Source organism: Haliaeetus albicilla, chromosome 26 (assembly GCF_947461875.1).
Source record: "Haliaeetus albicilla chromosome 26, bHalAlb1.1, whole genome shotgun sequence".
NCBI classification, from domain to species: domain Eukaryota; kingdom Metazoa; phylum Chordata; class Aves; order Accipitriformes; family Accipitridae; genus Haliaeetus; species Haliaeetus albicilla.
In genome coordinates, this window is record NC_091508.1 from 22,205,878 (window position 1) to 22,233,856 (window position 27,979).

At 43.5% G+C, this 27,979-nt stretch overlaps 2 protein-coding genes across 4 annotated transcripts in view; both read right to left on the reverse strand.

Annotated features, from left to right (window-relative positions):
- HSPA5 (heat shock protein family A (Hsp70) member 5) overlaps positions 1–27,979 on the reverse strand; it is a 100,403-nt gene that overhangs the window by 71,735 nt on the left and 689 nt on the right. The gene's annotated exons all lie outside the window — the stretch shown is intronic.
- The window catches only part of MAPKAP1 (MAPK associated protein 1), a 108,585-nt gene that overhangs the window by 12,203 nt on the left and 68,403 nt on the right, over positions 1–27,979 (reverse strand). For 2 of the 3 annotated variants that reach the window (XM_069771412.1, XM_069771413.1), the window contains exons 8-10: positions 15,493–15,600; positions 6,839–6,979; positions 1,605–1,742 (exon numbers count right to left, since the gene is read on the reverse strand). In XM_069771412.1, the coding sequence (XP_069627513.1) occupies positions 1,605–1,742; positions 6,839–6,979; positions 15,493–15,600 (387 nt within the window). The remainder of the gene's footprint in view (positions 1–1,604; positions 1,743–6,838; positions 6,980–15,492; positions 15,601–27,979) is intronic. The other variant, XM_069771414.1, reaches the window with a different exon arrangement.

Below are 27,979 nucleotides of genomic sequence, written 5' to 3' on the forward strand. Positions count from 1 at the left end.
AAAATGAGTAAATAAAAAACCTCAGTATCATAAAGGTTGCCTTTGTCGTAACTTGTCAGCGCGCGTCCCAAAGTGACCACGATTCTTCATTCAACAGTCTCCATGTGAAGGTACTGCCCTTCCACCGCTGGACTCTATTTGGGGGTTGAAATTCTGTCCCTTATTTCCCCCTGGGTTGGCAGGCTTTGGGTACAAACGTAATTTCCTACAGCAGCAGGTGCTGCCTCTGGGGCTGAGGAGCCCCATCCCCTGCAGGATGCAGTTCTGGAGGTGTTCGGGACAGCTTGAAGGTCTCAGACCATCGTGTTAACAGGGACGCGAGCTGGAAACCTCGTGTTTCAAGGCTGGCTTTTCAGATACAGCCCCGTTTTCTGGGCACAATTTTACCACCACAGGTGTTTGCATTCAGAATGAAATGTGGCTACAAACCCAGAGGTGTTAATATATGTACAAGCGCAAAACCACACCCTGAACTATAAAGACAACTGTTATATGTTTTGGACTGCCTGGTCATTAGGGAAGTCTCTCCTTGGGACCATGCCTTCTCAAGGACCATGAAATCTTGCTGAAGAGACAGAAAAGGAAGACAATGACTGGACTAAGAACACGGAAGTAGGAAGGGGTAATGAAGGGGAGAAGGATATAGTTCAATAATTGCTGATAAAATCTGTGGCAGCCATAAATTTACTCTTCCAAGAGAATTCAACAGATCATTACCTCTGTAAATATGTATCACATAATTCTCCCTCTCTGTCACCTTGCAGATAAGTACTTAATACTTAGCATCCCTACCCTGCAAAAGCACAAGTGTAATAAAATCCACCTGAGCTTTTGAACCGCAGTTACTTTTTGATAGTAGATAGTTACATTTTGGCACCACCAGGAGACATTGCCCAATTCCCCCAGGGCCTATCTTGTGCTTTTTAAAACAAATTTTACAGATACAGACTCTCATTACTCCACTGATACAACAAGCAAAAGCACTTGGCTTTTGAAGCTGTGCTCTCAACGTAGCAAACTTTGACCTCTTGATGATGACTGGCTCAACTGGGATGTCCAACCAGTCCTCCAGTTAGCTTAGCTATCACTGCTGGATAGGCACGGTCACTGCTTTCCTGAAACTGAACTCTCAGAGTGGCATGTCGTAATCCTGGTGACCCTGCAGCCACAGCTGAAGCAAATATAGACCGCGCTGATACTTACTGCGTGTCCGAGATCCTCAACTGCACCTAAGAAATTGTTTAAAACCAGTCTGGATGTTAAGAAGTTCAAAAAAAATTGGAATTATGTTGAAACATGTATTTCACTACTGTGCTAGAGACCACCTAGGCAAAGCCAGTGTTTCCTTGGTATGACACTATTAGCAGCTACTGATAGTGGGCAAGAAACACTCTTAATGATGCCATTAGCTGTAAGCAGCATTAAAAAGACACTCATAAAATGTGTTGTGTTCTCTATAACAGAATCGAGTCAGATTAAAAACATCCTATAATGAATAAAATACACCTATAGAAAGAAAAGGACATGGTAGCAATAATTCTTTGGACATCTAACACATACAGGGAGGCAGAGAAGAGAGAACATAAATAAAAAGGACTACTCACTTGGGCTTTTTTCTTCCGCAAGGTCACAGGCACAGAGGAGTTCAGAATCGATTGAAATGGGTTTCTGCTTAATCCAAAACTTAGTGCTGGCCTTCTGATTAGTAACGGGGTCTATCTCTACCTTGTCTCCAGAAATACCTGAGATGAGAAAGAATAGAGCGCCACAATAGTGATCAGTTTAAGCGATTTCATATCAGCCGTTTGACACACTTTATAAATCTTAAATGGGATGAAAGTATATTGCCCTTTTGGGCTTTTTGAAAGCACAGGAGCTTTTGAAACCAAAAGCAAATGGTTATCAAACTGCATCGATAATCTGCATTTTATTCTCCTGTATAAGCATACCAACAAGAAAGAAATACCACAGAAAAAATTCTTCCCAACACATACAGAGCTCTACTGGAAGCAGTAGCTACATGAGCTGCAAGATTTATAAAAAGATACTGCTAGTTTTTCAGTCACCACTGTTATATGCAATAGGCAGTATCACACACCGTCCCTGTTCTATCTCCTATACAGCATATACACTATATCCTCTATACGAGAGGACAACACCCCTTCGCAGCGTTACAGAAACGCTCTTTGTGTTACCCAGATACTCATAAACAAAGACATCCAGTCCCAGCGATCCTGTGCGTTTTTACACTGCTGGCATTTTAAAGCCAGCTCTAATTAGGCTGCTTTGAAAGCAAGCTGAGGATTTGTGTAGCTCCTGGCACGGGCGCCAGGCCCCGCTTCCCAACACGGGCTTCCCCAGATGGCTGGCGCTCCGCTCCTGCTGCGCGTAGGCTGACCTGGATACGGCGCGCTGCCGCATGCGAATCCTGCGGCGGACCTTTTGCGAGCGAGAGGAGAAAATTCCTCCATCGTCCCTCCGCGCGTTATCCCCGAAGCCGTGCAAGAACAGCCTTTCCAGCGGGACGCTGCCGGGGCAGGCTGTGGGCTAACGGCGTGCTGGAACCAGCCCGGGACGCTCGCTGTAATTTATAGCGGTCTTCGTCGCAGTATTGCGAAGAGAAAGCCCTGCTACACCGCGCTGATGAACAGAAGCTCATTGTTCAGTAGCTGTTGACATGACTGAACAAACTTCCCAGCATGCTTTTTACATCAAGAAGTGTGGAGCCTTAAAAATAATTGCATTTCTTCAGTCATGAGTTATTGGTGAAGCTCATGAGAAAGCGACAAAAGGAAGCCATACAGGAAAAAAGTATTTAAAGATCATTTAACTCTTGCATCTCTGGAAAAACAGCAGAGATAACCTTTTCCCTCTTGAGGCTTTTGGCTGTGATGCTTTCAAATACATTACGCTTGGCTCATCTGAAGCACAAGAAAACCGAAAGAGGCTAATGATAAAACTTTTAAGAGATGTGACAAAATAAAAGTAAGATGCCACGCACATAACGGCTCTCCCAAGCCCCCCACATTTAACTCAGTATTTCTTAAAGTCTGGTCATAGCTGCAGAATTTGCAAACCACCTTCATTTGTATTTTATGCAACCCTAAAATCAAAGCATACAGAGAGCAAGGAGCAGATACCTACCCAGCGGGCTTCTTGCTGCACTCCTTTCCACTAAGACAAGGTTACCTTCATTTTAACCCTGGCCATTATGGTTAAGTTGTAATAACGCCACCAGCCCCCTCCCCCCTTCTATTAATACAAGAATGCGCTTTGTCATTAAACATACGTCACATCAGAGAGATCACATTTCAATTAAGCATTGTATCAAGAGTCCAATTAACACAAGGACTGCTAGAACTGGGTAATTTGAGCAGGCTGATGCTGTATCTGGAGCCCATTTTGTTTTGTAATTTAATTTTGGACAGATTATTTAAAATCGGCATTGTTATTTCACTGCAATAGTTAATTATTCAAAATGGAATTTTCTGTAGTTTAAGGAAAATACGCAAAGTTGATGGGGCAAGTTCTTATTTTCTCACTGAAAAAAGTCAAGGCAAGTTCTAAAAATAAAGGTGCAAATTCTTTGTGTGCGAGGGTTGTTCCCCATCCCTTCCTCTAAAAATGTCACCCCTGAAAATATCCTTAAAAAATTTACACTGTATGGTCCTGCAACTTCAGAATTCACAGTCAGTCAATATTGCTAATGCACCTTGTTAATTTGATAGGATTTGTCAGGTAACTCCACTGGAAAATTATATAAAACTGTTCCAGATGAACAGATGATAGTGACATGAATTAAAGTGATAGAACAATAGTGGAATATAAACCAGAAATGACACCCAAAGTGGCTGTTGATTTATTGCCATCCTGAGTTTGGTTCTGGGCTTCCATGTATATTAGTGCTACAAATCTGGGTCCATTTAGCAGAGAGATGCTCATACATACATCACCAGCTCCTGCTCCAAGCCAAGGTCACTCCCCATTGCATCAATCTTTTCAGCAGAGGCTACTTCACCAAGCATGGATTTTGTAACCATCTCAGATGTAACAGACTTCCTCCTCTTTCATCTTTTTTTTATCATGTAAAATACACTTTAACTTCTATTATTTTTATCTGCAAATTGTTGCTGTATACTTCATCCATTATTTCTGTATCTCGACATCACTGGCTTAAGCTCACACACATCCAAAGAGCACATTGACAAAGAATGTTGTCTTTTTTGTGTTATTGTTCTCACAATCTGTATGTGTTGAAACCTAAAATCAAAACAGTATTATGTATGTGGCTTCTTCAGTCTCTGTATTGCAGCACAAATTAGTCATACTCAAAAAACAAGTAAAAATGCTTCTTCTACTATTTTTTTAAATTCATTCATTTTATCAAAAGAAATGTCATCGATGTATTAGTCCAGTAACACCGTTCTGTTCTTGCTTCCTTTGTTGGGGTCTGCAACTGCCCCCCCCCCCTTTCTGAAATATTTGCCAGCAGTAATTTTCCAAGACAATACGCTTCTTTTAGTTTTGCTAATGTGGTACAAAAGCAAATGTGTCTTATTCCTTCACAACATGACAGAACCTTTGTAAAAATGTTGAGAGTACTACTGTACGTGCATTACACTGTAATATGAGCTAAAACATAAAACCCCAGACCTTAAACTGCTACGGCTAAAGCTTTCCACTGTAATAAAACCATCAGTCAAAAGGTGGTCATTCCTCCCATGGTCATTTACGTATTGCTTTTTAATATAGAAGAACTAAGCACAATGTCGAGAAGATTGAGCTTACTCCAGTATTTTCGGTAAACTTTGCCTCGGATTCAACGACCAGGCCTCCAAACAGCTAAACTGTTTCAAAAAGTACCGGTATGCAAACCGTAATTCACAAACATAGCTCACGCTGTTCTATACAACTGAAATAAAATCCAATACAGAACCTATTCAAATTCAATGACGTGTATGTCTTACAATGTCAGAGCAGAGCACAGGGAGTGGAGATGAGCTACGCTGAGTGTTTTCTCCACCACGTCTGGGTTCTGTCACATGTAAAAATCCTTCCGTGTGAAGCCTGGGAAACTGGGACTCACCCCCAAACCCACACGGATATTTTCATTGCAACCACTGTACCGTATTTCAGCTAGCCTGACAGCCGATATGCTCCTGCACAGCTACCGACATCATCAATACTGTCAATAAGGAGCAAAGGAATGATTTTGGATTCTCGGTGTCCTCTAGAAAAACCGTCGCTTTGCTACAGCTGCGATATAAAACTGATGACATAAAAATGCTACAGAGAAAAGTCTTTGCAACTAGCCATCATTAAACTGACACAAAATAGCTCCCAAACCACAGTTACTGATGAGCGATGGAAAAAAAAAATTAGACATAGTATTTTACATTTCAGATTGTATGGAGCAGTCTGTCACTCACAGAAGATGAACATATTAACACTCAGCAGCCCTAATCCAAATAGCACCTCAATGCTTATTTTACCAGTATTGCTCTTTTAATATCTTAAAAAAAATTCAGGAGAAGCCCCAGCAACATACACTTATTTTGACTTTATTTAAAGGTTTTGATGTTGTACATTTGCCCAAACTTTGAATATCCCACTGTGGTTTTCTTTGATTTAAAGAAAAATTAGATTATAAAAATCACATTGTCAGCGTACTGCCATCAAAAATATACAAGTTCACAGATTGTTATAAAAGGGAAATTTTATGGTCCTTACACTACTGGACAGGGTCAGCTCCTTCACTGCTACACAAGTTAAGCCATTTGTTTCATTTAACAGCTATTCTCCCTTAACCATTTATCTTTAGTGATCTGTCATGACCTTTTCAAGCTCTCATTTCTGACACTTTCCAGATACAGTGAGTCAAACTTCACTGGAAGCAAACTATCACACCCAGATAGTTTGCTCAAAAGCAGAAAACATGCCCAGCGCTGTCCTGCTTCAGCACCAGCATATAAATCCTTCCTTAACAAGACAGTTCAAAATAAACTAAGAAAGCCTCTTCTGTAAAAATGAGAGACATATACTTTTATGTGTGCTTAAGGATGGAAGAACGAAGAGACTGTAGTGACAATAATACAGGAACTCATATAGTTTAACAATTCTACTGAATTCTACAGAATAAATGTATTTTGTAAACATTACAGCACTTAATATTTTACTGCTGAATCATTTCTTTATGGAAGGTATTTGCAGGCATGTCACAGGTCACCTACCAATGCATCATTAATCAAATTTTCACAATTTAAACACAAAGATAAAAAGCCATTCAATCATTTTAAAACGGTAATGGGGCTTTTATAATTCAAGATTCTGTCATCCCTTGGCCTTCGGGTTTGCAAAAGCATTCAAAAAGCTAATAAGGACAATATAAAACCTTTAGAGAATGCTACTTTTATTTTGTTCCACCTCAAATTTCCACTTGGTCATTAAAATCCTTCAGTCTCAGAAAAGGAAAAACCTACCCATTCCTAATTTTGCATAGCCTCATTTAAAAATAACAAAACAGTTGGCAAGAAGCTTTCCATTAGGAAGTCCAAATTAAAAAAAAGAGATGAGGTCATTAAATAATGGCCTTCTTTCAGAAGAAACATGTGCTAGCTGATTGTGGGTAATAAAAATACTGAAGTATTTTCAACTGAAAGCAATTTTTTTCAACTGCTGAAATGCTAGCAACACTTTCAAGTGATATGCTCCACAATAAAATAGACCAACATGATAATGACTGCTTTAAAAATGTCCGAGATAGACAGTTAGCTATTAGAGATGGCCAAAGGTTTGAACCGTTCCATTTTCCTAAGCGTTATAGTACGGATTGATTTACCTAACTGAACATCAGTGGTGAATCGAAGCCTATGGATCATGCTGACTTTGAAGGACTTGTAATGGTGGCTACTGAGCATGTCCTGCACTGTAGCTATATCGATCTGAGGGTCCTCCTCCGAGACCTCTTCTCCTCTTGAACCTGCAAAACAAGCCAACAATAATGAACGAGAAGTTTAAAATACAGCATACGATTCAGCTAGCACGTAACTATGGCTGTGACGTCTGCAGCTGCAGATGGCTTTTAAAGAAAGAACAAAACGTCTCTGGGAAGAGGAAATTCTCACCCTCCATTCAAAGACAAAATCACTAATTCATTAAGGACATTACGAGACACGTTTGCATCCCACACGAAGACCAGCGCAACGTCCCAGCGGCAGATTCTGCCATCGCATGAGCCACCCCCGGACCGCGGACATCCCCGGGGGCTGGCCCGGTGGGGTCCCCTCCGGGACACCCACAGCCTGTCACCCCAGGAAGGTGCCCGGCGAAGGGGGGGCCTGTCCCCAGCCAGTGCAGCATTTGCAGGTGCCGCCCTCGACGGACGCACAAGCACAGCTCTCCCGTGCTTCGGCATCACCCCACATGGGACGCGAGGCTGGCGTCTTGCTGCAGCGCTGGCAACACCTCGGGCTCTCTGATCTCAGCCCTGCAGCGCCGAAGCTGCGCTTTATTTACTGATTAGTATTCTCATTACTACTGCAGGTACTGGCTTTATAAAAGGTAACATCTCATTAAGCCAAAATGCCAATTACTGAAAAAATATAACGCACTTTAAAGATTTTTTACATTTTATGACGTTGGATTAACACCAATTTAAACATTACTATAATGCGATATATAATTTTGCACAGAGTAATTTCTATGCCAGCTGCTAATAAAGCATCTCAGCTCTAAATGATCATTCAGATGCTGTTAGATAAAGTGGTATAAATATGTTTGAAAACTGATTTAGCTTCTTACAGAAGATACTGAAGAATGACACATTTTGTTTAATATCCCAGCTAATGTAGTCCTAAAAGCTGAATCAACTGCCAGTTCAGAGTACTAAATTTGCTGCAGGAGATTAATGAAAACTTTATATTTTGCTGAAATTTTAATAATGGGAAGATGAGATGATGGAATTTTAGTACAGGTCTTAAAGATCCAGCAAAGCAGGCTAAGAACTTGTCAGATATTTTTGTATTAATTTTGTTCGAGACTTGCAGAGTTGGAGCAGCCCCAACACTAACACCTCCCACACTGACCTTTCCCTCTGGGGATGTACATTCCCACCCCGTCTGGGGACCTCAGCTCGCAGGGAAGCTACGGCCAGTTTCCACATTTTGGCCCCGATGACAAGGGGACTGTTTGCCAGGACAGGCTACAGCTCCCAGGGGAGGAAAACCCCGGCGCTCGTCTCAGACACACGCTGTTGATGCAGAAGCAGGCTCCCTTTTAACAGGGTAATTTAGAGTTGCAGAAGTACACGCCGTTTGCTTCAGCAAGGGAAACTGTCGGGGTGGTGGCCATAAGCGGCACAAACATAGGCGAGAAAGAAGAAAAACCCCAGCTGAGCACAGAGCGTTTTTCCTGCTGGCTGAAAGCATTCCCTTTTCTATCAGATAATTGAGTAACAAATGTCACTGCTTATGATAAATACCTTTCATGTCTGTATCGAAGTAAGGTTAGCATTTGCTGTTAAATGAGTCAAAATACATGTTGAGAGCGTAAAGCAGGAGATGCACGTTTCACAGACGTTAGTCACATAAGCTTTCCACCCAGCGCACAGCAGAGCGGGCGAGAGTGTTGCCCACTCCCCACCGCACACACAACCTGGGACCTTTCTTTGGGGAAGGGGGACAGCGAAGGGTTAAGCTACAAATTGGGATGTGCCATTTGACTTGAAAGAATTCCAAAAATCAAATGAAACAGTCTACCTGTGAATTTATGCAGAGCCATCTTAACATTGCAACCACTCTATGCTCCAGAATGACAAGATAAATTGTAATGGCTCCTTCAGAGACATTACAATGTATTTTGTCAAAGACCCCTGTGTTAATGTCTCTATACTATGGATTATCATAATGTATCATGTCAAACCCTCATGCTGCAGTACTTCAAAGATACACTGAGATACGTCAAACTTTTTGGTGCACTTAAAAGCATCTTGAAACACTGTGGCCCGGCGGTGCCTGAAAGCAAAGCAGGAGGATGGCAATGGCACTGCCGCCCTGCCGTCGAGAGCGAACCGGGACCCTCCTCCACCGATGGAAACCAGTGAAATGCCCCTTCAGCGTCCCCCGGTCACCCAGCCAGCCCTGTCCCTGCAGCACGCGGTCACAACGGCACGCTGCGCTGAGGTATGAGCCGCGGCACGGCGCGGTTACACCCGAGCATCCCTCTGCCCGCAGGGGAGTTAGGGGCTGGGGACAGAGAAGGACCCCCCGAGACAGCAACACGGCACGAACCCCAGCAGCGCAGGGGGGGTCACTGCTGGGAGCGGGGAGAGGAACCTTGAGCCTGTGCACCCCCGTCTGCAGGGAGGTCGTTAGCGCTGCCCCTAACGAAGCCCCGCTCTGGGGCTCAGAGAAGCTGCCTCCTCCCAGCGCCCGCTGCGTCGTGATGGTGGGCAACGAGACCCTCGCCTCTGTGCCAGGGGCAGCACTCCGTCCAGCCGGGTTTTAACTACAGCGTTATACGTAAAGACGGGTTAGCACTGACAAACTGAATCGGTAGCGGTAAGAAATTCGGAAATAACACAAAGAACGGCAACATATTAACCTCATCCCTGCATCTCCTGCAAAACGTTCTTAAAATACTTCATACGGATCAAGACCCACCCGACGCTCCCCAGGGACTGCTGCCTTTGTGTTCCCAGCCCCCCCGCCTGCCCTCAAACCGCTCCAACCTCACCGTCCACACTGAGTTACCAGCAAAGTGGGGACTCTACGTGTCGACTTTACATGGCTATTATGAAGCCCAGTCTTCTCGAATTTCACACACCCAAATTAAAAGTATTAGAAAGAAAATTAGCAGCCTGCCAGATCATATGCCAGGGGGAAAAACTGTCACTGTAACTAAAAACGTGCCCACCTTGTCAGCGTCTAAACTGCAGGAGCAGCCAAACAGTGGGATTTTGCTCTGGAAGCCTTTCAGATCCTCCGCGTATCAGTAACCTCTGCCGACTTTGTTTTATGAAGCTTTGTGAATGGATTCAGGTTTACAGAATTTCTACAGTTGCTGCTCTTGGGAGAGCAGCCAGGAACTCCACCATCAAAACAGATCATCTGTCTAAAGATGGCAAGACACGCGGACCCCTGAGGGTGCATTGGATAATAGCAGTAATATCAGTAACAACAGAGAGAAATGCCCTGCAGGGAAAAACCTGACTGCAGAACTTGGCATATTGCTCTTACCCCGCAGCTCTGCGAGGATGTCTGCGAGACTGCCGGCGTTCAGCAGCGGAGGGAAGAGCCATCTCCACCAGCTGATTGGGGGAAAAATCATAAAAATATTTTCCACATGCAAGCAGCTGTGAATAAACCTGTCAAATATTTACAGGCCTGTCAGGGTATTTGTAATGGAGATCACAGCATGGCTTTTGAATGTAAAAGCTTCTGCTTGGGAAGACAATCAAGTAAAGTGGATGCTCCAGGTCTATTATTTAGCCCAAGAGCCGACCCAGCAATATGGCTCTGCTGGCAGAGAGACCGCTCCGTCCTGGGAGGAACAGATTCCTATTCCAGAAACAAACTCCTTCACATAACAACATGGAGACTTAGTTTGCAATGACCTCTGTATTTTTTTCCTTATAGTCTGCCTAATTAAGATTTGCTTTGTGGAAGAAAAAGTGAAAAAAGCTGAAGTCAGGCGTGGGATGAACAAGGCACAAGATAAGAACCTGCATGAAGCACAAAGCACAGCTACGAGGGAGGCATTTCCCTTAGCCCAGGAAAGGGGTTTAATTATTGGAGACATAGGGTAGGAAAATCCATGACCGGAACAGGAAAAGAACGGCCGAGGGGAAACCCGTGCTTCTGCCCCGCTGTCCCCAAGCCAGGGACCGAGCAACGCGTGGCACAGCTGAACAGGGAGTCTCTTCATTTTCCGGCATCCTGGCACTGCCACGACTGGTGCCAACCCTCCCGCACTACCCTCGGGGCACGTGCGTGCGGGCAGGATGAAGGTGGCGCGGGCAGGAGGAGGGTGGCGCGGGCAGCGACGAGGGTGGCGCGGGCAGCTGCCCGCAGGGGCAGAGCAGATGCCTGCTGCCTGCACGGCCGGCTGGCTCGCCCTGCGCCGGCGGCCACGGCTTCGGCGCTACCCTGGGCAGTACCAGGATAACTTGAGACCAACCTCCCACCACCTTTAACCAGCTCTACTCGTTATCATTGCTTCTGCTCAGCAGCGACTGGAGGCACCCTGGCAGAGCAGCGCCCTGCTGTGCTCGGGGCTGTGCAGACACCGTGTAGGCTGCCCCACGCTGCTGAACTTCAAGCACAATGTAGGTTAAAATGAAGTTAGGTCCGGTTCAGTGGAGAGCGCAGGCAGTCTGTGTTTGCAGACTCCATCTCCTGGACAGAACTGCAGACGCTGCGCGGCTGATGACGTTCTCACCGAAATGTTTTTCAATGCCTAAAACCAAAGCCACTGTGTGAGAACGCGTGGTGCTGGATGGAGATCCCATACAGAAGCGTATGCATTCCATGCAGCTACGTGTCTTTTCTTTATCCATCTGATTCTTAACAACTCTCCCGTCTCAGTCCTCATCAGAGGAAGGACCTCCTGGCCAGTCAGACTGCTCTCCATCTCTGCTCAGACTGCTTGTGCAGCAGAACCATACAAACCATTAAACCACAGCCCCCTACTTTTAAAAAACACCAGAGTTGTGTTTTCTGCCCACAGAAGCTGAATGAAAAGCAAAAATGGTATCAAGGGCTACATACTTCTACTCTTTAAGATGGCCACTGTGGTGAAGCACTATGGTATTTCGGAAGTCACAGTCATGGCACTAGTTCGCAGTCTCTAGATTTCATGGTCACCCAGAAAATCGACATATTTCCCAGTCTGGAAACAACAGTTGAAGACCTTTACTCTGTTGTTGGGGTTTTTTTGCTTTGTTCTGTTTCATTTTTTAAAAAACAGATTCAGTATAGAGATAGTATTTTTGTTCTAGTACTTGAACTACTGTGAAATACAGAGTTATATTTGTAACTCAGTCCAATCTCCTCATAGAAAAATCTTGATTTTCAAATGAGACAAACAGTAATGAAACAACAGGCACCAGAAGCACAACTCTGAAAATAAGTAAGAAGCTAAAATAAGGAGCCTTATCCAAAAGGGACTCCTGTAAGCACTAGAGGACATATAAAAATGACATATTAGTAATATCAGAATATTGAAATGCTGTATGTAGCCTATTAAAGAGCAAGTGAACCTGTATTTCCTCGATAAAACAACAAAATATAAAGTTAACTGCATTGCAAAAATGTCCCTTATTACTTTAATGTACTAGTATATTGCTTAATGAAAGTTCTTAATTGTAATACAATTAATTACATACACAGAGTCCCCAATTACATTTTCCAATAAGACATGGGCTTTGGTACAGGTCTAAAGGCACTAAACCAATTTTAATATATTAAGACCAATTTCCCTTGAATACTAATTACTATCTAATGATAAAATGAGAAAGAGGAACTTTCCAGAAGTAAGATGGTAAGAATAAAACTAAATTAGCCATGAACAGTTTGCTACTACACATAAAAGCATTTCACATTACAAAGTGCAGGCTTTTAGTTTAAAGATAAATCTTTGTGCGAGTTAAAAAGTTCTGCATACTGGAAACAGTTTATTAGTTTGAATGCTATTAGTAAATGTTGGATAGATAGGGGATTTCTCCATACATATTTCTTAATAATGGATAGTTTTCTGTTTCATTTAATACCCTGAAATATAAACTTTCTATTTGCCCAAAGGAAACTGGCAGCTATTTTACTAGCAGATGTTTGGCATCATACACATATATATATATATTTATAAATGAATATGAGACTATGAAGAGCACATTTACAAATAATAGCTGTTATAACAGAGTTTTTCCTGACTGGCATATCCAAGCTAGAAGTATTTCAAATAAAAACAAAATGCACAAAATGAATATTTCATTTTGATGTTAGGATTTTCAAGCTATTATTTTATTAATAGTGCAAAACTGTCAATATTTCTATCCTAATGCCACACCAATAGATAGCTCCTTAAGCACTACAAAATCCAATTTCTTACTGTGTATTAGGGGAACCAGGCTATGTACAATGCATGAATTATGACTGATCTTATATACTGTATTGTCCTTGAACATCCATGTGTGTAGAGAGTTAACTGCATGGGTGTTTCATATATATCCCCAAGCAGGGACAATGGAAGATCACTTTAAATTCACCCACATTTTGGGGGAGAAACTATAAGCAGAAGATTTCTCCTGCATTCCTTATTCAAGTTTGGTACCAATTCAGAAAACATTCAGTAATAGCACAGCAGAAAAGAGACAGAATTCATGTAAGCATTTATTATTTTGCCTAGATTACTGTCAGCCTTGAACAAACTAAAACAGTGACCTGCTCTTGAACTCTACGGAGTCCAAGTGTCTGTTTTGCCTTCACTTTTCCATGTTCCAGGTGCTGGCTGACAAACACGAAATGGGACAAAAAGCCACCACCTACCGATGTGATGCCACCGCAGCAGAGGAGGATGGCAGCTGCAGCAGCACTGGGAGCACGGGGAGCCCTTGGGGTCCAGCCCAGGGTGTTTCCCATTACAGGGAAATCACCACCCTAGCAAGGGGCTCCAGATCACCCTCTTAGATGGGCACCATCAATTTGCTTAATGAGGGCCAGGAGAGCTCACGAATTAAGTGTACTTTTAACATGACAGCCTCAGGGATCTATCCTACGCCTTCCCACCTTCTGTTCTGCTGAGGAGCTTGCTTCTGTGTCCCTTCGCCGAGGAGGGAAGAGTAGCAGTTGCTGCACAAGGACTTCAGGGAAAGGGAAAAGTGTTCCCTCAACATTACGACTGATGTTTATTTTGGGACAAGGCCCCTGAGGCTCTCCTGGAGCATTTGCTACTTACTGGTGCAGAGTAGACCAAATGCCTCCTGCTAAACCACTTACAAACTTAGGACAGATTTACTATTAAAGTAATGGCGCAACCTGCACCTCGTCACTCATGACAGCTAAGAGCATCAGTAGATATAGCTACAAGCAACAGCATGGATTTCTCCATGATGATGAAAATACGTTAAAAATGCAGTATATACAATATACTTTTACTTACAGAGCCTGGATAAAAAATTGTTATTTTTAATCAAAATGTGCAAAACCCATGAAAGTATGACTATTACGTATCTTTTCATAGATTAAAAATTGATACAAAAATAATAGCTGGGATGCAGACGTCAGGGAATTCTGGCTTGTGGAAGAGTGCAACTTGATTAGTGAGGTTAAAATCGCTCCATTTCCTCATGCACAGCACCCCTGCTACCTTCTGTGCATTCTCTCCTACAGTTTCTTAGAATCATTTAATCAAGAAATGAACCAGGAGCATCAAGAATATTTTGGGAGCAAGTCCCACTCTACAGAGAACGGCAGCCAAAACTGCAAGTGCTTAATCTCAGCTCCAGCACTGATGTACCACCAGAGAGCTCGTGGCAGCTGCATCTCACCTCTGCTATGCCTTAAATGTCTACTGCTTGCCACTGGAATTAGGAGGTACTTCAGGGATGCTCTGCTGTCATTCTAGGATAAAATATGAAATGCTATAGCCAAAAAGCACAAATGGAAAGGTCTAATCTTTGTAAAGAAAGAAAAAAACTCTTCTACTACTTGAAACAGGCTCTTACTATGATTGTTTGCAGCAAACACTCTGAGCATGGTCTTGGCTGAGAGCATGAATGCTACTGGGTTCCTCATTAGTACAATCAACATTTTTGCAGCTGAATTAAAATGGAATGACAAAAACCCCAAAACTGAGAGCATGACTGTTGGAAAGGATGAAGGACAGACCAAAATGCTATGGAGGACAAACACAAATCAATGTTAAATGTTTTTTTTTAAAGTTTCATATAATTCATTCTAAAGAAATAAATCAGGAAATAATATTAGCACCATTAAAACAGTAACAGAATAAAAGTATTTGAGCATAGCCGGAGAGAAGATTATCTGTCTAGCACTTAAAAAATCATCAAACTGCTCTAGTTATATCTGCATGGTTAATTTCTTTAAATTCTATTAGAAAAAAATCAGTGCCTCTAACAGCTGTATTGACATGGCAAAATATACTGCAGACCAATCACTTTATTCACTAAGCAATGCCTGCAACAGAAAAAGTTTCATATTTCCAGTGTTTTTCAGGGTTGGTCATAACTTTACAGAGCAGAGTTTAACAGAAAAAGATTAATCATGAAGTGATAAACAGGATGCAGACTATTTACTAGAAGGTATGAAATCCATCATTTCCCTCTGGAATATTGTTTTGGCACAACTGAGAAGTGCCTTGGGAAAGAGAGTCTCGACAAAACTTACTTGCCCAGACAGTACAGCTTGTATTCCAAAATACATAACTTATGTGAGTTTAAGCAATTTACAAGAGCAAAAGTGAAAAGGGGAAACATACTGTTCTCCCGGACAAGGCAGAATTCCAAAGTGCTCTGGCTCTCCAAGGTACAGTCTAAATCTACTGGGACATTAGGTTCACTCTGCTTCTCCAGCCGATACTGAGGACCTGAAACATAAAGTAACTTGTAAAATCATCTGTTTTCTAACAAAGTGATGGCTTATCACGTTCAACTAACATGAGATTACTTGTAGCCTAGAAGTAAGGCAGGTAGATGTTTATGTTTCAAAGCTCTTTGCCAAAGGGAAGGGCCCTATCATAGAAAGGTGGAGGATGGCGTGCAAGGAAACAACACGTTCCAGTCATCTTCCGCTGTCTAACAACGCTAGCTGACAAACTCTTGTCCGACATTTCTTGTATTATTCCTACACCAGATGAGCCTGTATTAAATACCCTGCCCATGCCACAAGACAGGGGTATTGCCAGTTGTAAGAAATATCTACTCAGGCCTTGGCGTATATCTGTGTTGTATTATTTGGGCATCCTTCCTGATGTGAAAAAGCACAGTGTGTTTGCTCCCCTTTGCTCTGCCCTCTCTGTGGCTCTTCACAGACTGAAGACAGGCTGCTGTGAACATTACCCCGGCTGCTGTTTGCGGGGGACGGAGCCCCTTCCCGCGCTGCCCGGGGCTGCGGCACACCGCAGCCCAGCCCCACGAGTGGTACCTGCACAGAGCACTGAGAAGAACCTGGGAAGGAAAGCAGCCCTTCTTTTATGAATTGTGTTTTGTCATGAAAATCAGCTCCATGACACCCAGTTTGGCTATTTCTACCGCTGCCAATGGTGCATTTCTCAAAAGGCTGCACTTCTGAAGTGCGGGGTAAGGACCTCCTTACCCATCAGCAGCGATCGGCACTGCTTTCCAGGCTGAGCTGGGACAATGTGCCGAGGGCAGTTTGGCATCACCCAACAGTTCAACGGCTGCAAGGAGCAGAAAGGGTCAGAGAGATGGACTTTGTCTTTTTCCAGAGATCTGTACACTGTTAACATTGAACTGCATTCAAACATAAGCACGTACAGATGCTGTTGCTTCAAATAAATTATTTTCATATATATCGCATTTAATTGTAGATCTTCAAGATTCAGGTACCAACTTCCTTCTTCTCAAACCAAATCACTGAAGGAGAGATGATACTACTTAAAAAACTGTTTTCCAACTACAGAAAAATATTACAAGATTGTTTTGACAAAAATTAGGCCACTTTTAAAAAAAAAATCTTTCAGTTTAACGGATCCTTAAGCTATATGCCTTAACTGGAATAAAAAAAGAACACACTAATACAATTCCAGGTGAAACCCCTGTAAGTCCGGTCCAGGCCAGCTGAGAGGGGTGACTCCGGTAAGCCAAACTCCACGTGGGACTCCAGGCAGAAGAAAAGCCACTTCCAAAGGCAGGAGCTGGAGGAGGCAGATGAGCTCCTGTCCTCGCTGCACCCCCAAGCAGCGCAGGGTGGATCTCCACTCCTGCTCACACTGGAGAGCTGAAGTGCACACAAAATTCTCAGCTGTGTAATTCCTGTATAATCAGGTAAAATAACGCTAAACAGATACCTGAAAAAATTTAAGTGATGCAAAGCACCTTTTAAACAGGTCTTAATGTAACTAAAAAACTAGAACTGAAATAACTGAAATCTATTCCCTCTTTATCAGTACTTAAAATATTTCTGAGTGTTTCCTGACTTTGAATTATGATAGTATATGATGAAATATTTAAAACATATAAAAAAATTAAGTATTTTAGCCTCAGATGGCATGCCTAAGAAATGGAATTTGTTAGCCAATTAATTTTAAATTTACTACAGCAGAATTTCAATTACAGCTTCTCATTTCGTCTCCCCAGAAGCCATGTGAAGCGCTCGCTGCATGGCCCAAGCGCGTTCCGCTCCCGAAGTGGAACATTATTTCTCCGTAAAATGGAGCCCCCTTATTCCCGGTGACTCTCAGAGCATGTACAGAACCAGGCTATTTGCAGGCCACAGGAGGAAAGCACAACTGCTCCCTCCCTGCCCAGTGCAATCAGCAACTGCATATGTAGCTGGTCGAAGCATTTACAGAACAAACCGCACTCAAGAAACAGCAGAGATGTCTCATACCAGCACAAACAACAGAAAGGCAAATATATACAGCACCATCATTTCTCCTCTGCCAGCTACTGGAAATGTGATTAAAAATTTAAAATAAATTAAATAAACAGAGGCCTGGCTTGTTAGGCTCAAGCAAAATATACTGTATTGAAACAAATATCAAAGTGGTAAATCAATTTGTATTTAAAAACTGGTGTAGGTTTAAAAACAGAATCAGCAACAGCAAAACCTGTTTGCTTTGTCTGTTGGGAAGAAGTACTTTCCAGAGGTTCCCAAACTACATCCAAATGCTGAATACTACCCCAGCAACAACAAAGCTAGCAGAACTGTTGGTTCCCATCTGAACGTCTGTGTTCTTGGTTCCTGGTACCAAATCCCTAACTCCAAGTGCTCCTACTGCAGACGGGGTTCTCTTGCCTCCACCAGAGCCTCAGCCCACGATCACCAGGACCAGGATCTGCTGATGCCAGCGCCCATCGCTGCGTCCCAGCTCCCTGGTTCTTCATTACAGCCCCTCTCTCACCCCCACCCAAAACCATGTAAAATCAGAGCAGAGGAAGAAGTGAAATGAGCCTCTCTCGGAACTATTAACAGTCGGGCAGGCCTCCCTGAGCACGGTGCAGCAAGAGCCGCGGCTCCACTCCCAGCCCCAGCCTCACCTGGCACCTCCGCAGGTGCCCTCTCGGGTTGATGCACCCAGAACACGTGTGCGATGAGCCAAGCAGATCCATTCCATAAAATGCACTTTTAAGTATTATACCTTCACCTATCCACCAAATCATTTCTATTTGTACAATTTTCTTTCATTCGCTCAGTGCTGCGCGAGAGCTGCTGCAGGGGACTGGCACTGAACCACGCGCTGCGCTCTCTCCAGCGCAGAGAGATGGACGCGCCGCTGGGTTTCTGAGACAGTGGGATGGGGCAAAAGGACAGATGTCAACGCTACCAAAGCCTTAAACTTATCAGAGAATCATGTGCACATGATGACAAGGGGACAAGGTTAAAAGCAGGAGCTTGGCAGCGGTTTACCATCCCTCTGCGTGGATCCAGTTCCACCAGCTGGATCCACTCAAAAGAACAGCATCGCCCACCTCAGAAACAATCCTCATGCTGCTGAACAAGCTTCCCGCCATCCTGCGGAGAGCCATTGATGATCACACCCCTCAACACCACCATGCCAATGTCAAAGGATGATTTTTATCTGGAGCAACTTGAGAGTTCTGTGATCAGGTAAATTATTTTATCCAGTTTGTGTCAAGACTGTATTAATAAAGCAATGAGATAGAGCTACAGATCAGAAACCAAGGCCACCTTTAAAAAGAAAATACTAAGAAATTAATAAAAAAGTGTAAAAGGATTTTTAGAGAGTATGTACTCTTAAATGATGTATTTTAAATATCTGTACACATTTACATGACCTCTACTTCACAACAGATGAAAAAAGTTAGGCTGATTCTGTGGAGGAGTTTTACTGCCAGACTTCTCCTGCAAGTTCAAATGATGTCATTGTAGTAGAAATATTAGGTAATTTAATGGCCTCCGAACAGAATACTGCTCTGGGAATTTCAACAAAATTTCAAGTGGTAATACCAAAGCTGTATTTTATGGATTTCTGTAATCTGATGCAAATGCTCCTCGCAGTTGTAAAACAAACCTTTAAAATCCTGGCACGGACGATGCTGGCCCGCGACCCAAGCAGAGCTCTCCCGCTGACGGCAGGGACGGCTGCTCCAGCACGTCCTGCATCCAGCGGCATCGGGCTGGGGCTGCAGCCCCGGGCTCTCACACAACGCTGCTTGCTGGAGCAAGGGGGGAGAGTAAATCATGCGTATTATGTTCCACCACCGAACTGGGAGCGAGTACGTTAAAATTCAAGTTACCAGGGCAAAATATCCAGAAGACAAAGCTAATGAATGTGAACCCCTCTTCTAGTTCTGGAATTTCGTCACAAATACTTGGAGAGAGAGAAACTGTTGCTGGGTTAAAGCAAGCAGGGCTGGAGAAACAAGCATTCTTGTGTCTGGAGAGGAAGGAGGGAACCAAGGCAGCAGCCTGAAACGAGCCACAAAATGGTGAAAGAGAAGTGGCTATACCTTCAAGCAAACTCTTTTTGTTCAAAAAACAGCAGAGGTTTGTTTGGGGCCCCAGAGGCCGCCCAGGAGAGCCTGAGAGCTCTCTCTGGGCCCCTCCTCCATCAGATCTGGTGGCCTGCGGCATTAGGTCTTCTCCGTTCTTGGGCCGCGCCACTGGCAAAGCGTCCCACACGCAGGAGCGGGTGCCTAAGCCACATACTGCAAATACGACCAGCAACAGCAGTTTTTCTCTTCTAGACTCGTTCTGTGTACCGACAGACCAGCAGCCGTGGAGGAATGGGGCTGGCTTCGACAGACAGACAGAGCTGCTCACTCCCAGGGCCACGCTCCCCATCCCTGAAGCCTGCGGAGCTGATCCTCCGTAACACACCTCCCTCCCGCTGAAATCCCCATTTAACCGTCCACACCGTGGCTTCTGCCTACAGATATCCACTGTACTTCATTATTTCAAGATACGCCTTTAAACAGAGGAAGGTTTATCAGGAATTAAAAACGAACAAGGAAACAACCCCCAGTACTACAGCCACAGCTTTCCTAGGGCACAATACAAAGGTGCCCCAGGAAGGATCCCACCGCATAATCAAATTAAGCAGCTCTCTTACAAAAGGCGAATGGCCATCCGCATAACAACAAACCAATTCTGTTGCCATTTAAGCTGCAAAGCCTTCAGAATGGGGTTTTGAAAGCATGACCCATCAGTTCTAATTTTTAAAACTTATCCCTTCAGTCAAGACTAGAAAAAGGCCCATTCCAACTTTTATCTTCACTACAAAGTGCTGTTATCTTGGGCTGATGTCAGGAGCTCTATCTCTCTTTCTGCTGACAAGCAGAGACGAGAGAGATAAGATTGGGAACGAATCTCACTTCTCTGAGTAAATAAATAATCAATACTCATCTAAATGTAAATGAGAAAGTATCCCCCTCTGATAACAGGGCTCTTATCAAACAGCCAATTTTCTACAGACATTTGGCCTCAACCAAATCACCATCATTCAGCCCCAGCCTAATGGCTAAAAATCGTAACTAAATTGAACCGATCACCAGAGATCAACTAAGTTCAGCCATGGCTACTACAGGTTCAAATGTTTGGAATGCAATTTTTCCCCCATTAACTTTCAATAGCAATGAAGAATACCACGGTCAGGGGTTGAATCTGCACAATAAACAAACACTAACACTTAAAAAGAGAATGAGGCTTTAAACAAAACCCCAAACAAAACCCATCTCCATCTCCAAACTAGTTAATAGGGTAAAATAAGGATTATAGAAAGACTTACCTCAGTATTTAATGTTTGTGAAGTTGTCAGACCTAAACTAAAAGGACTCGTATAAACAAGAAACCCCAAATAGTTTAAAACTGAACCTATATTTTACAGTGTTAGTCTCTGCAACAAAACACATTGCTACGTCCTATTTATCCCTTATCTTTACCTCCCTCTCAAGAGCTCCTATAATTCTCACAAAAGTCCCACTTCCAGCTATGCTCTTTGTCAGCTGTTTCTGCTCCCTTTATGGTCCATGCATTCGTTCAAAACACTTTTGAATTTCTGATTTCCATAACACTGACCTCCAGAATTTATTGCACTGTATGAGAAAAAGAATTCCCTTTTGTTTCAAAAAGCCATTGCCAAGCTACTGCTTTCGGAGCATGCAGTTCTTGTCTTCTGAACAACCGTGATAAAACCCTCCACCACATGCACTTCATAGACTTCTCTTGTACCCAGTCATGTCTTTTCCAAACTAGAAAAGATCTTCTCTCCTTAGCATCTCCTCTTCATTTCACATGTCTGACCCATTTTTGCACTCATCCATTTCTGTATCTTTTTACTTCTGTATTACCCTTTTTGAGATAAAATATAACAATTAAGATGCAGGCACATAATGATTTATGAACTGGCATAGTAATGCTTTCTGGTTTGTTCTTTACTCCTTTCCCAAATTCTGATGTTCAATTTGTCTTTCTGACTGCTCCTAAGCACTGAGCTGAAGTGTTCAGAGAACTACCCATGACGACTCCAGGATACTTTTCTTGACTGATGGAAGGTAATTAGAGCCCATCATTGTATACATACAGTTACGGCTGCTTTCCACCATGTATATTATTTTGCACTCATTGACACTGAATTCCCTCTCTCATTTTATTGTCCCGTCACTCAGCATTGTGAGATACCTCTGCAGTGCTTCACAGACAGCTTTTATTTGCACTATTCTTACTTCTTTTGTATCAACAGCACATTTTGTCACATCAGCATTCACATCCTTTTCCATGCCCCACATTAACGGAACAATGCAGGTTCTACCAGTTCCAGTGGAACTCCACCAGTAACCTAGTTACTAATAATGGAGGGCCATTATTCCTATTCTTTGTTTCCTGTCTTTTAATCAATTATTAATCCATGTGAGGATCCTCCTTCTCATCCTGTGACAGCTTAATTGCTCTATGAGCCTTTGTCAAATCTTTTTTGGAAATCTAAGCATGCTATATAAAACACATCATCCTTATTCAGATGGTCTCTGACTTCCTCAAAGACTGCTCACCGGTTTCTGAGGCACAACCTGCTCTAAAAAATTATGCCGATTTTTCTCCTCAGTATATTGCATTTGTCCGCATGTCATCTATTAATTCTGCTCTTTGCTACAATTTCATTTTACAATTTTGCAGTTTGCCTGGTAAGGATGCCAAGGTATACTGGCCTCTCCTTGAACTCCTTCAACAAACACTTGCCACCATCCACACCCAAGAGAGCAGCAGATACGAGCAACATATTATTATACATCATGTTTAACAGTACAGCATCTTCGTTATCTGACCTCTACCAAATGTCTTGGTGACTACGGTCTGCTCGTGGTGCTTGGTTACTGTTTGCAGATTAGTTTTAAAGCTCACTCTCCTAGCACAGGTCCTCTGACAACTCTCTACAAAATGCTCTGGCACAAGAACATCGTCAGCCTCCAAACGCCAGACCTGCTGAGGCCTGCAGCAGAAAGGGGTACGCACCCCACCGTACTTCAGCAGAACTGTAAAACTCGTCTGGTTTTGCAGCAGATGAAGACCTGTCCCCGGTGAGCCAGCAAACGCTATGCCAAGAGCTATGAGACAGCCTGCACGTCCATGGTGGTGAAGGATGTCCTATTTTGGCCCGTCACCCAAAACAATTGCCGAAGTTTGTACAGTGCTGTAGGAGGATTTCCCCGTCTCTGTACAGCCAGCCCCATCGCGCTCCCTCGCCCGCCTCTCCCACACGGCCTGGGCTGCGCTCGCACAAGAGCCGGCATCGCTGCATGGGGACGGTGCGGTGCGCCGACCGAGGATGCGTCACACCAACTCGCGCTAACCTGGAGGCGCCGCCGGCATGAGTGCTCCTGCGCATACGGCTGTAATTCTAAAATAACATGTGAAAAATCAGAAATGTACAGGCAGTTAGGCAGTCATCGCCTAATAGCCAAGGCAGTAGATGCCAGAAAGACAGTAAATAAGCAGAAGTGAACATGAGCTATGTTTCAGGCTCTGTCCACATACAGAACTAAGACAGGAAAGTAGTCAAAAGAAAACAGTTGATAAACATTTAATGTTGATGTCTGGGGTACTTTCCTATTTCAGGTTTCTCCTTTCACAAGGATACATGATTTATGGCTTCACTGCTCCAACCCTAGGTTTTGAAAGTGTGATTTCTTTTGAGTTTAAACTATATTTATATTTATTTTTTTGTTATCACTTTTTTATTATTGCTATAGAAAATATTTGCTGGAAATATGTTGCAGCTATTACAAGGTCATAAAAAAGAGGAGGTTTATGTATTTCTATCATTTCAAATAGTCTGTCAGAAAGTATCAGTCGCGCTAAGTGTAAGACTACTGGATTCCAGCTTTCCCTCTGCCAGCACATGGGCAGCATATGGAAGAATTAAAATAGCTCCATGTGGATGCTCCTTGGGTGCTGGCTGGGAGTACACGAACCGAGGCATTGCAGCGTCCTCCGGGAGGTCCTCCCCGGGGCGCAGTCTGCCTCTGGAGAGGCACGGATGAAGACCAGCTTTCCCATCAATGCCGGACACTGACCCTGGGCTAGAAGATGAATACTGGGCAAGGACTATAAACAAAAGAGGACTGAAGAGGGAGAGGGATCGATAACGCTGCGGAGAGCACAGAAACTGGGAACAGAGAGAGGTCTCAGGCCTCCTTCTGTAGGATTTTTCTTAGAACATGACAGAAGGGGCAAGGATTCCATTGTGTGCTTGGCAATGACAATAAAACAACAGAAAATATGTAAACAGTTTGAGAGGAAATAGCTGTAAAGCCAGAATGTTTACATCTCAAATCCTACTACTATGAGGACATCTTAAATCTGTTTATCCGTTAAAAATCCCCAAAGCCCCTCAACACCTCTGAAGTGGAATAAAGATTTTATCATTACAAATGCAAATACTGGTTAATAAATAAAGATATTTAAATAGTGAAAACAAACTTTTAACATTACGCCCAAGCATGAGACTTTTTTTTTAGTCCAATCTGTTTTTTCTTAACTTGCACTGTTGTGACATTACTGAATTTTACATACAGTTATCTGCTGCTCTCCGCAGAAATACAGATGGTTTTTGTAGAAATAAACAGTCATTTATATGAAACAATTGTAAAATAGTTTATGGAAACCAGTGGTGTAATGCATTCAAATAAATGCCAGGACCGGCTGATGGAGAGCCAAGGTGTTAAATCACACTGCTTAAGAATTCAGCTGTGGGAAACAGATAGTAAATCCAGAGTGACAGAATTTCCAGTGATGGCAAAGGTTTCTGACATCTAGTCCAGTACACAAAAACTACAGCAGTTCAAACCCATTTTACTTAACACTACCTTGACAGCCAGTGAAATTAAAGAATTTAGTCAAAAGCCCCTTAAAAAGAAACAAACACTTCATTTATGCATTGCTTTTTTGTAGAATAGAAAACATGCAGCATAACTAGCAGCAAACCAGCCTTTGCAAAATATTAACAGAACTGCTTTATTTAATTGCTACTATAGACTTTCATTCTTTTTGCATTAGCAATATACAGCTCTAAATAAAGCTGAAAGGAGAAAGAAATCATCATGTTTGATCTAGAACGTAAGGTACCTATAGCAGAAATACAATATACAGATTTTTTTTTATTTTTTTTTTTAATCACAAATTTAAGGGACAATGTCAGGGCAAGCAGCTGTACAGGTTACTGGCAGGGCAGTACACACTACAGCTAACACACCCTACGTCCCCTCCACAGCCTGCTACCTAAAAGACGGCACCAGTGTGAACATCTTGCGATCCAAGCTCAGATGGTTATTTGTGATGCAGATCACCTTGAGGTCTCTGTCTTACTGACTTGGATTATGAAGTGGGAAAGGTGCTTTCTATAAGTATCTAATAAGATCTATAAGTAATAGTATTGCAGCAAGGGGCAATACAACCACCCGGACGGGTCCATTACAGGCTTCACAAAAAACTAGCAGGAAGGAGATGGTCCCATGAATGTACCCAGTGTATCAGCAGTGCCTTCCTTCATGAGAGTGGATAAAGTAAACAAAAAAGTCTCTATCATCCAAACACTGAACTGCAGAATTTAAAATGTCACATAAATTACAGCTTTATTACCAATCCAGAAGAACCAATAAAGGTATGATTCCAATACCAACAGCTCTAAAATAGACTCAGTTCAATATTTCACTTTCATTTCAGAGGCCAGGCATGAAAAATTTTCCCAACCATTCGGGCTGATGTCCAGAATCCCATCAGCCCAAACGCACAGGACTAACGAGCTATTTCTATTCTGACAAACTATTCACAAACTTTTTTCCCTGATGAGCTGTTCCACGTACACCAACATCCCCGTCCCCCCGTCACGTCAGTGTCTGCTCAGCATCAGCAGGCTGGTGAGAAAGGGCTTGCTGAAATAAATTATTACTGCTGCAAAACAGAGATGGAGTTTGTAGGCAGAAGGAAATCATTTCAAGCAGCCTCTATCACACCCTCTCCAGCACAGAGGGTCTCACCCTGCACAACACCAATCCTGCTGAGGAAAATCTGCTATGAAAATAACAAGCAGGCAATCCTTCCTCTTTCCTTAACACACATCACAGCAGAGAGCAAGCGAGCATCTGACCCAAACACAGCTCTGGGAACGTGGGGGCAGAGGGTGCTGAGCAGGAGGGCCAAGGAAAGCCACAACCCGGCATCAGCAAGCCCCTCTGAGGAGCAGCCGCAGGACCGGACAGCCAGCTCCTTACCACTGCATGGGACCGCCAAACAAGGAGAAAGCTGGGAAAACTGGGGCTACACATTTACACTTATACCTTTTTTACTGTGTTGCCTCTTTGGTGAAAGGGGGGCAAGCAAGCAGGAGAGTCTTGACCAAGGATCTGCAAATACTGATGTTCTTTTTAATTTAAATCCTGCTAATATAAACAGCTTAATGCAAGGAAAACCAGGATTTCTGAAGTATTTCCAGGTAAAGCCATTCATAACTGGGGGCAGAAGACTCTGCGGGGATGCTATAATTATCCAAAACAAAGCACTGAAAGCCAAAGAAACTCAAAACTACCATTAAGCAGAAAAGCATGCATGTAAACACAAGGAAATACAAATTAATTGGCTTTTCACTGTCACAGATGCTGGGGCTTCCGTCTCTTAAAGAGTCAGAGCAAACATATGCATCGCCTACTCTAACATACTTACTTTTAAATTTAAACTCCTCAGTTACCATCATTCAACGACACTATCAAACTTTAATGACAGTTATTCTAATTGCACTTCATCTCTTAAAAATGCCTTAATCACAGAGCTGTGGTTTTACATAGTTTATCCTCCCAATTCTCCTTTTTAAAAAAAATATATAAATAAACATATAAGCAATAAAAATACACACCACACCCCTTTCCAGCCATTTCTTTTTGTCCTATTCCCCTGCCTGCAAGATGGGGATGAGAAAGCAAAACTCAAGCAAGACCTGCAGTTCCTCCAGCAGCAAGAGCAGCCAAGGAACAGGATTCTCCGTTTCTAGCCGCGCCAGCCCCAACGCCAACACCGCAGGGCCAGCCAGCGGTGCAGCGGGCCGGCCAGCATCAGGAAGGACTTTAATGCTTCTTTCCTGGCCTTAACACCTACAGCCCATTAGTTCCTCCTCTCCCGTGCTTTCCAACACCCCGATAACCCCCACCGTGAACTGGGAGAGCAGGCACCATTCAGAAGATGCTCAGAATTAGCACTTTTCCCTATAGTTTGTTTTTTCCTGCCGCATGCAAGCACCCCCTTGGAAAGGAGACCCACCAGCCCTGCTCCAAAGGGCAGCTGCAGCTCCGGGTGCCTGGGGGGGCCAGGGACAGCCTGCCCTGAGCCGGGCAGGGTCCTGCGGGGGGGCCAGAGATGGGCTCCCCAGCCGACTCCGCTCCTGCCGAGAGCACGGGCTCACAGCAAGGTCCCTTGGGAACTCCCAGCAGCCAGGCATCAGGGTCTTAATCTTCTGATGAAAGGAAAGCATTTATTGACGGACAACAACAAGGAAAATTTTCATTAATGCCGACAGTCATCTCAAGGCAACCAACACGTAAGAGTCCAAGGAGTTTAATCTATTTAGGAACTTACAAGAGTTATATTCTGTTCTGGGGATTATTAGGGATGTTTTTAAAAGTTGCAGTGTTACATTTCTTTAAAGACCTAACTTTCAACAATTTAGAAATTAAAATGGAAGTGTGCACAACAGGAAGCAGATTCCACGTTCGAAATCTAAGGCGTAGTTTCAGGAGAGCCATTCTGCCCATGCAACAGAGACCCTGGGCCCTCGCTCTAGATACCGGATTTGCTGAGGACCCCACAGAAATATATTTGCCTTCACAACTGAAGACGACCTGCTCCACGGAGGGAGCAAATCTGCACATTATAATCGGCTCCCGTCCTGCCTCTTCACTGCCAGCCTGCCCTGCCTGTAGCCACCGCTGCGCTCCCGCGCTGCCAGCCCGACCCGCATTCCTCCTCCCTTTCTCCGGCCACGGGGACACGGAGACGTCGTGCCCCTTCCCGGCACTTTGGGAACGCCAGCTCTCCTTAGCATCTGCAGGAGGCAGGAACAAGACAAATCGAATACAGCACCACAGCATCAATGCCAAGTATTTAGAAGCATAACTGCCGAGATACTCCAGAAATAGAAAAATCGTGGGACAGGTTTAAACGAAAACCTTCAGCGTTACGGCATCTGCACGATTTCCCTGGGGCCTGGCGGGGTGCTTGACAATAAGTGGTTTTTCACAGAAATAGTATCTTTGTATTGCAGTTTTTGCTTATCTCCC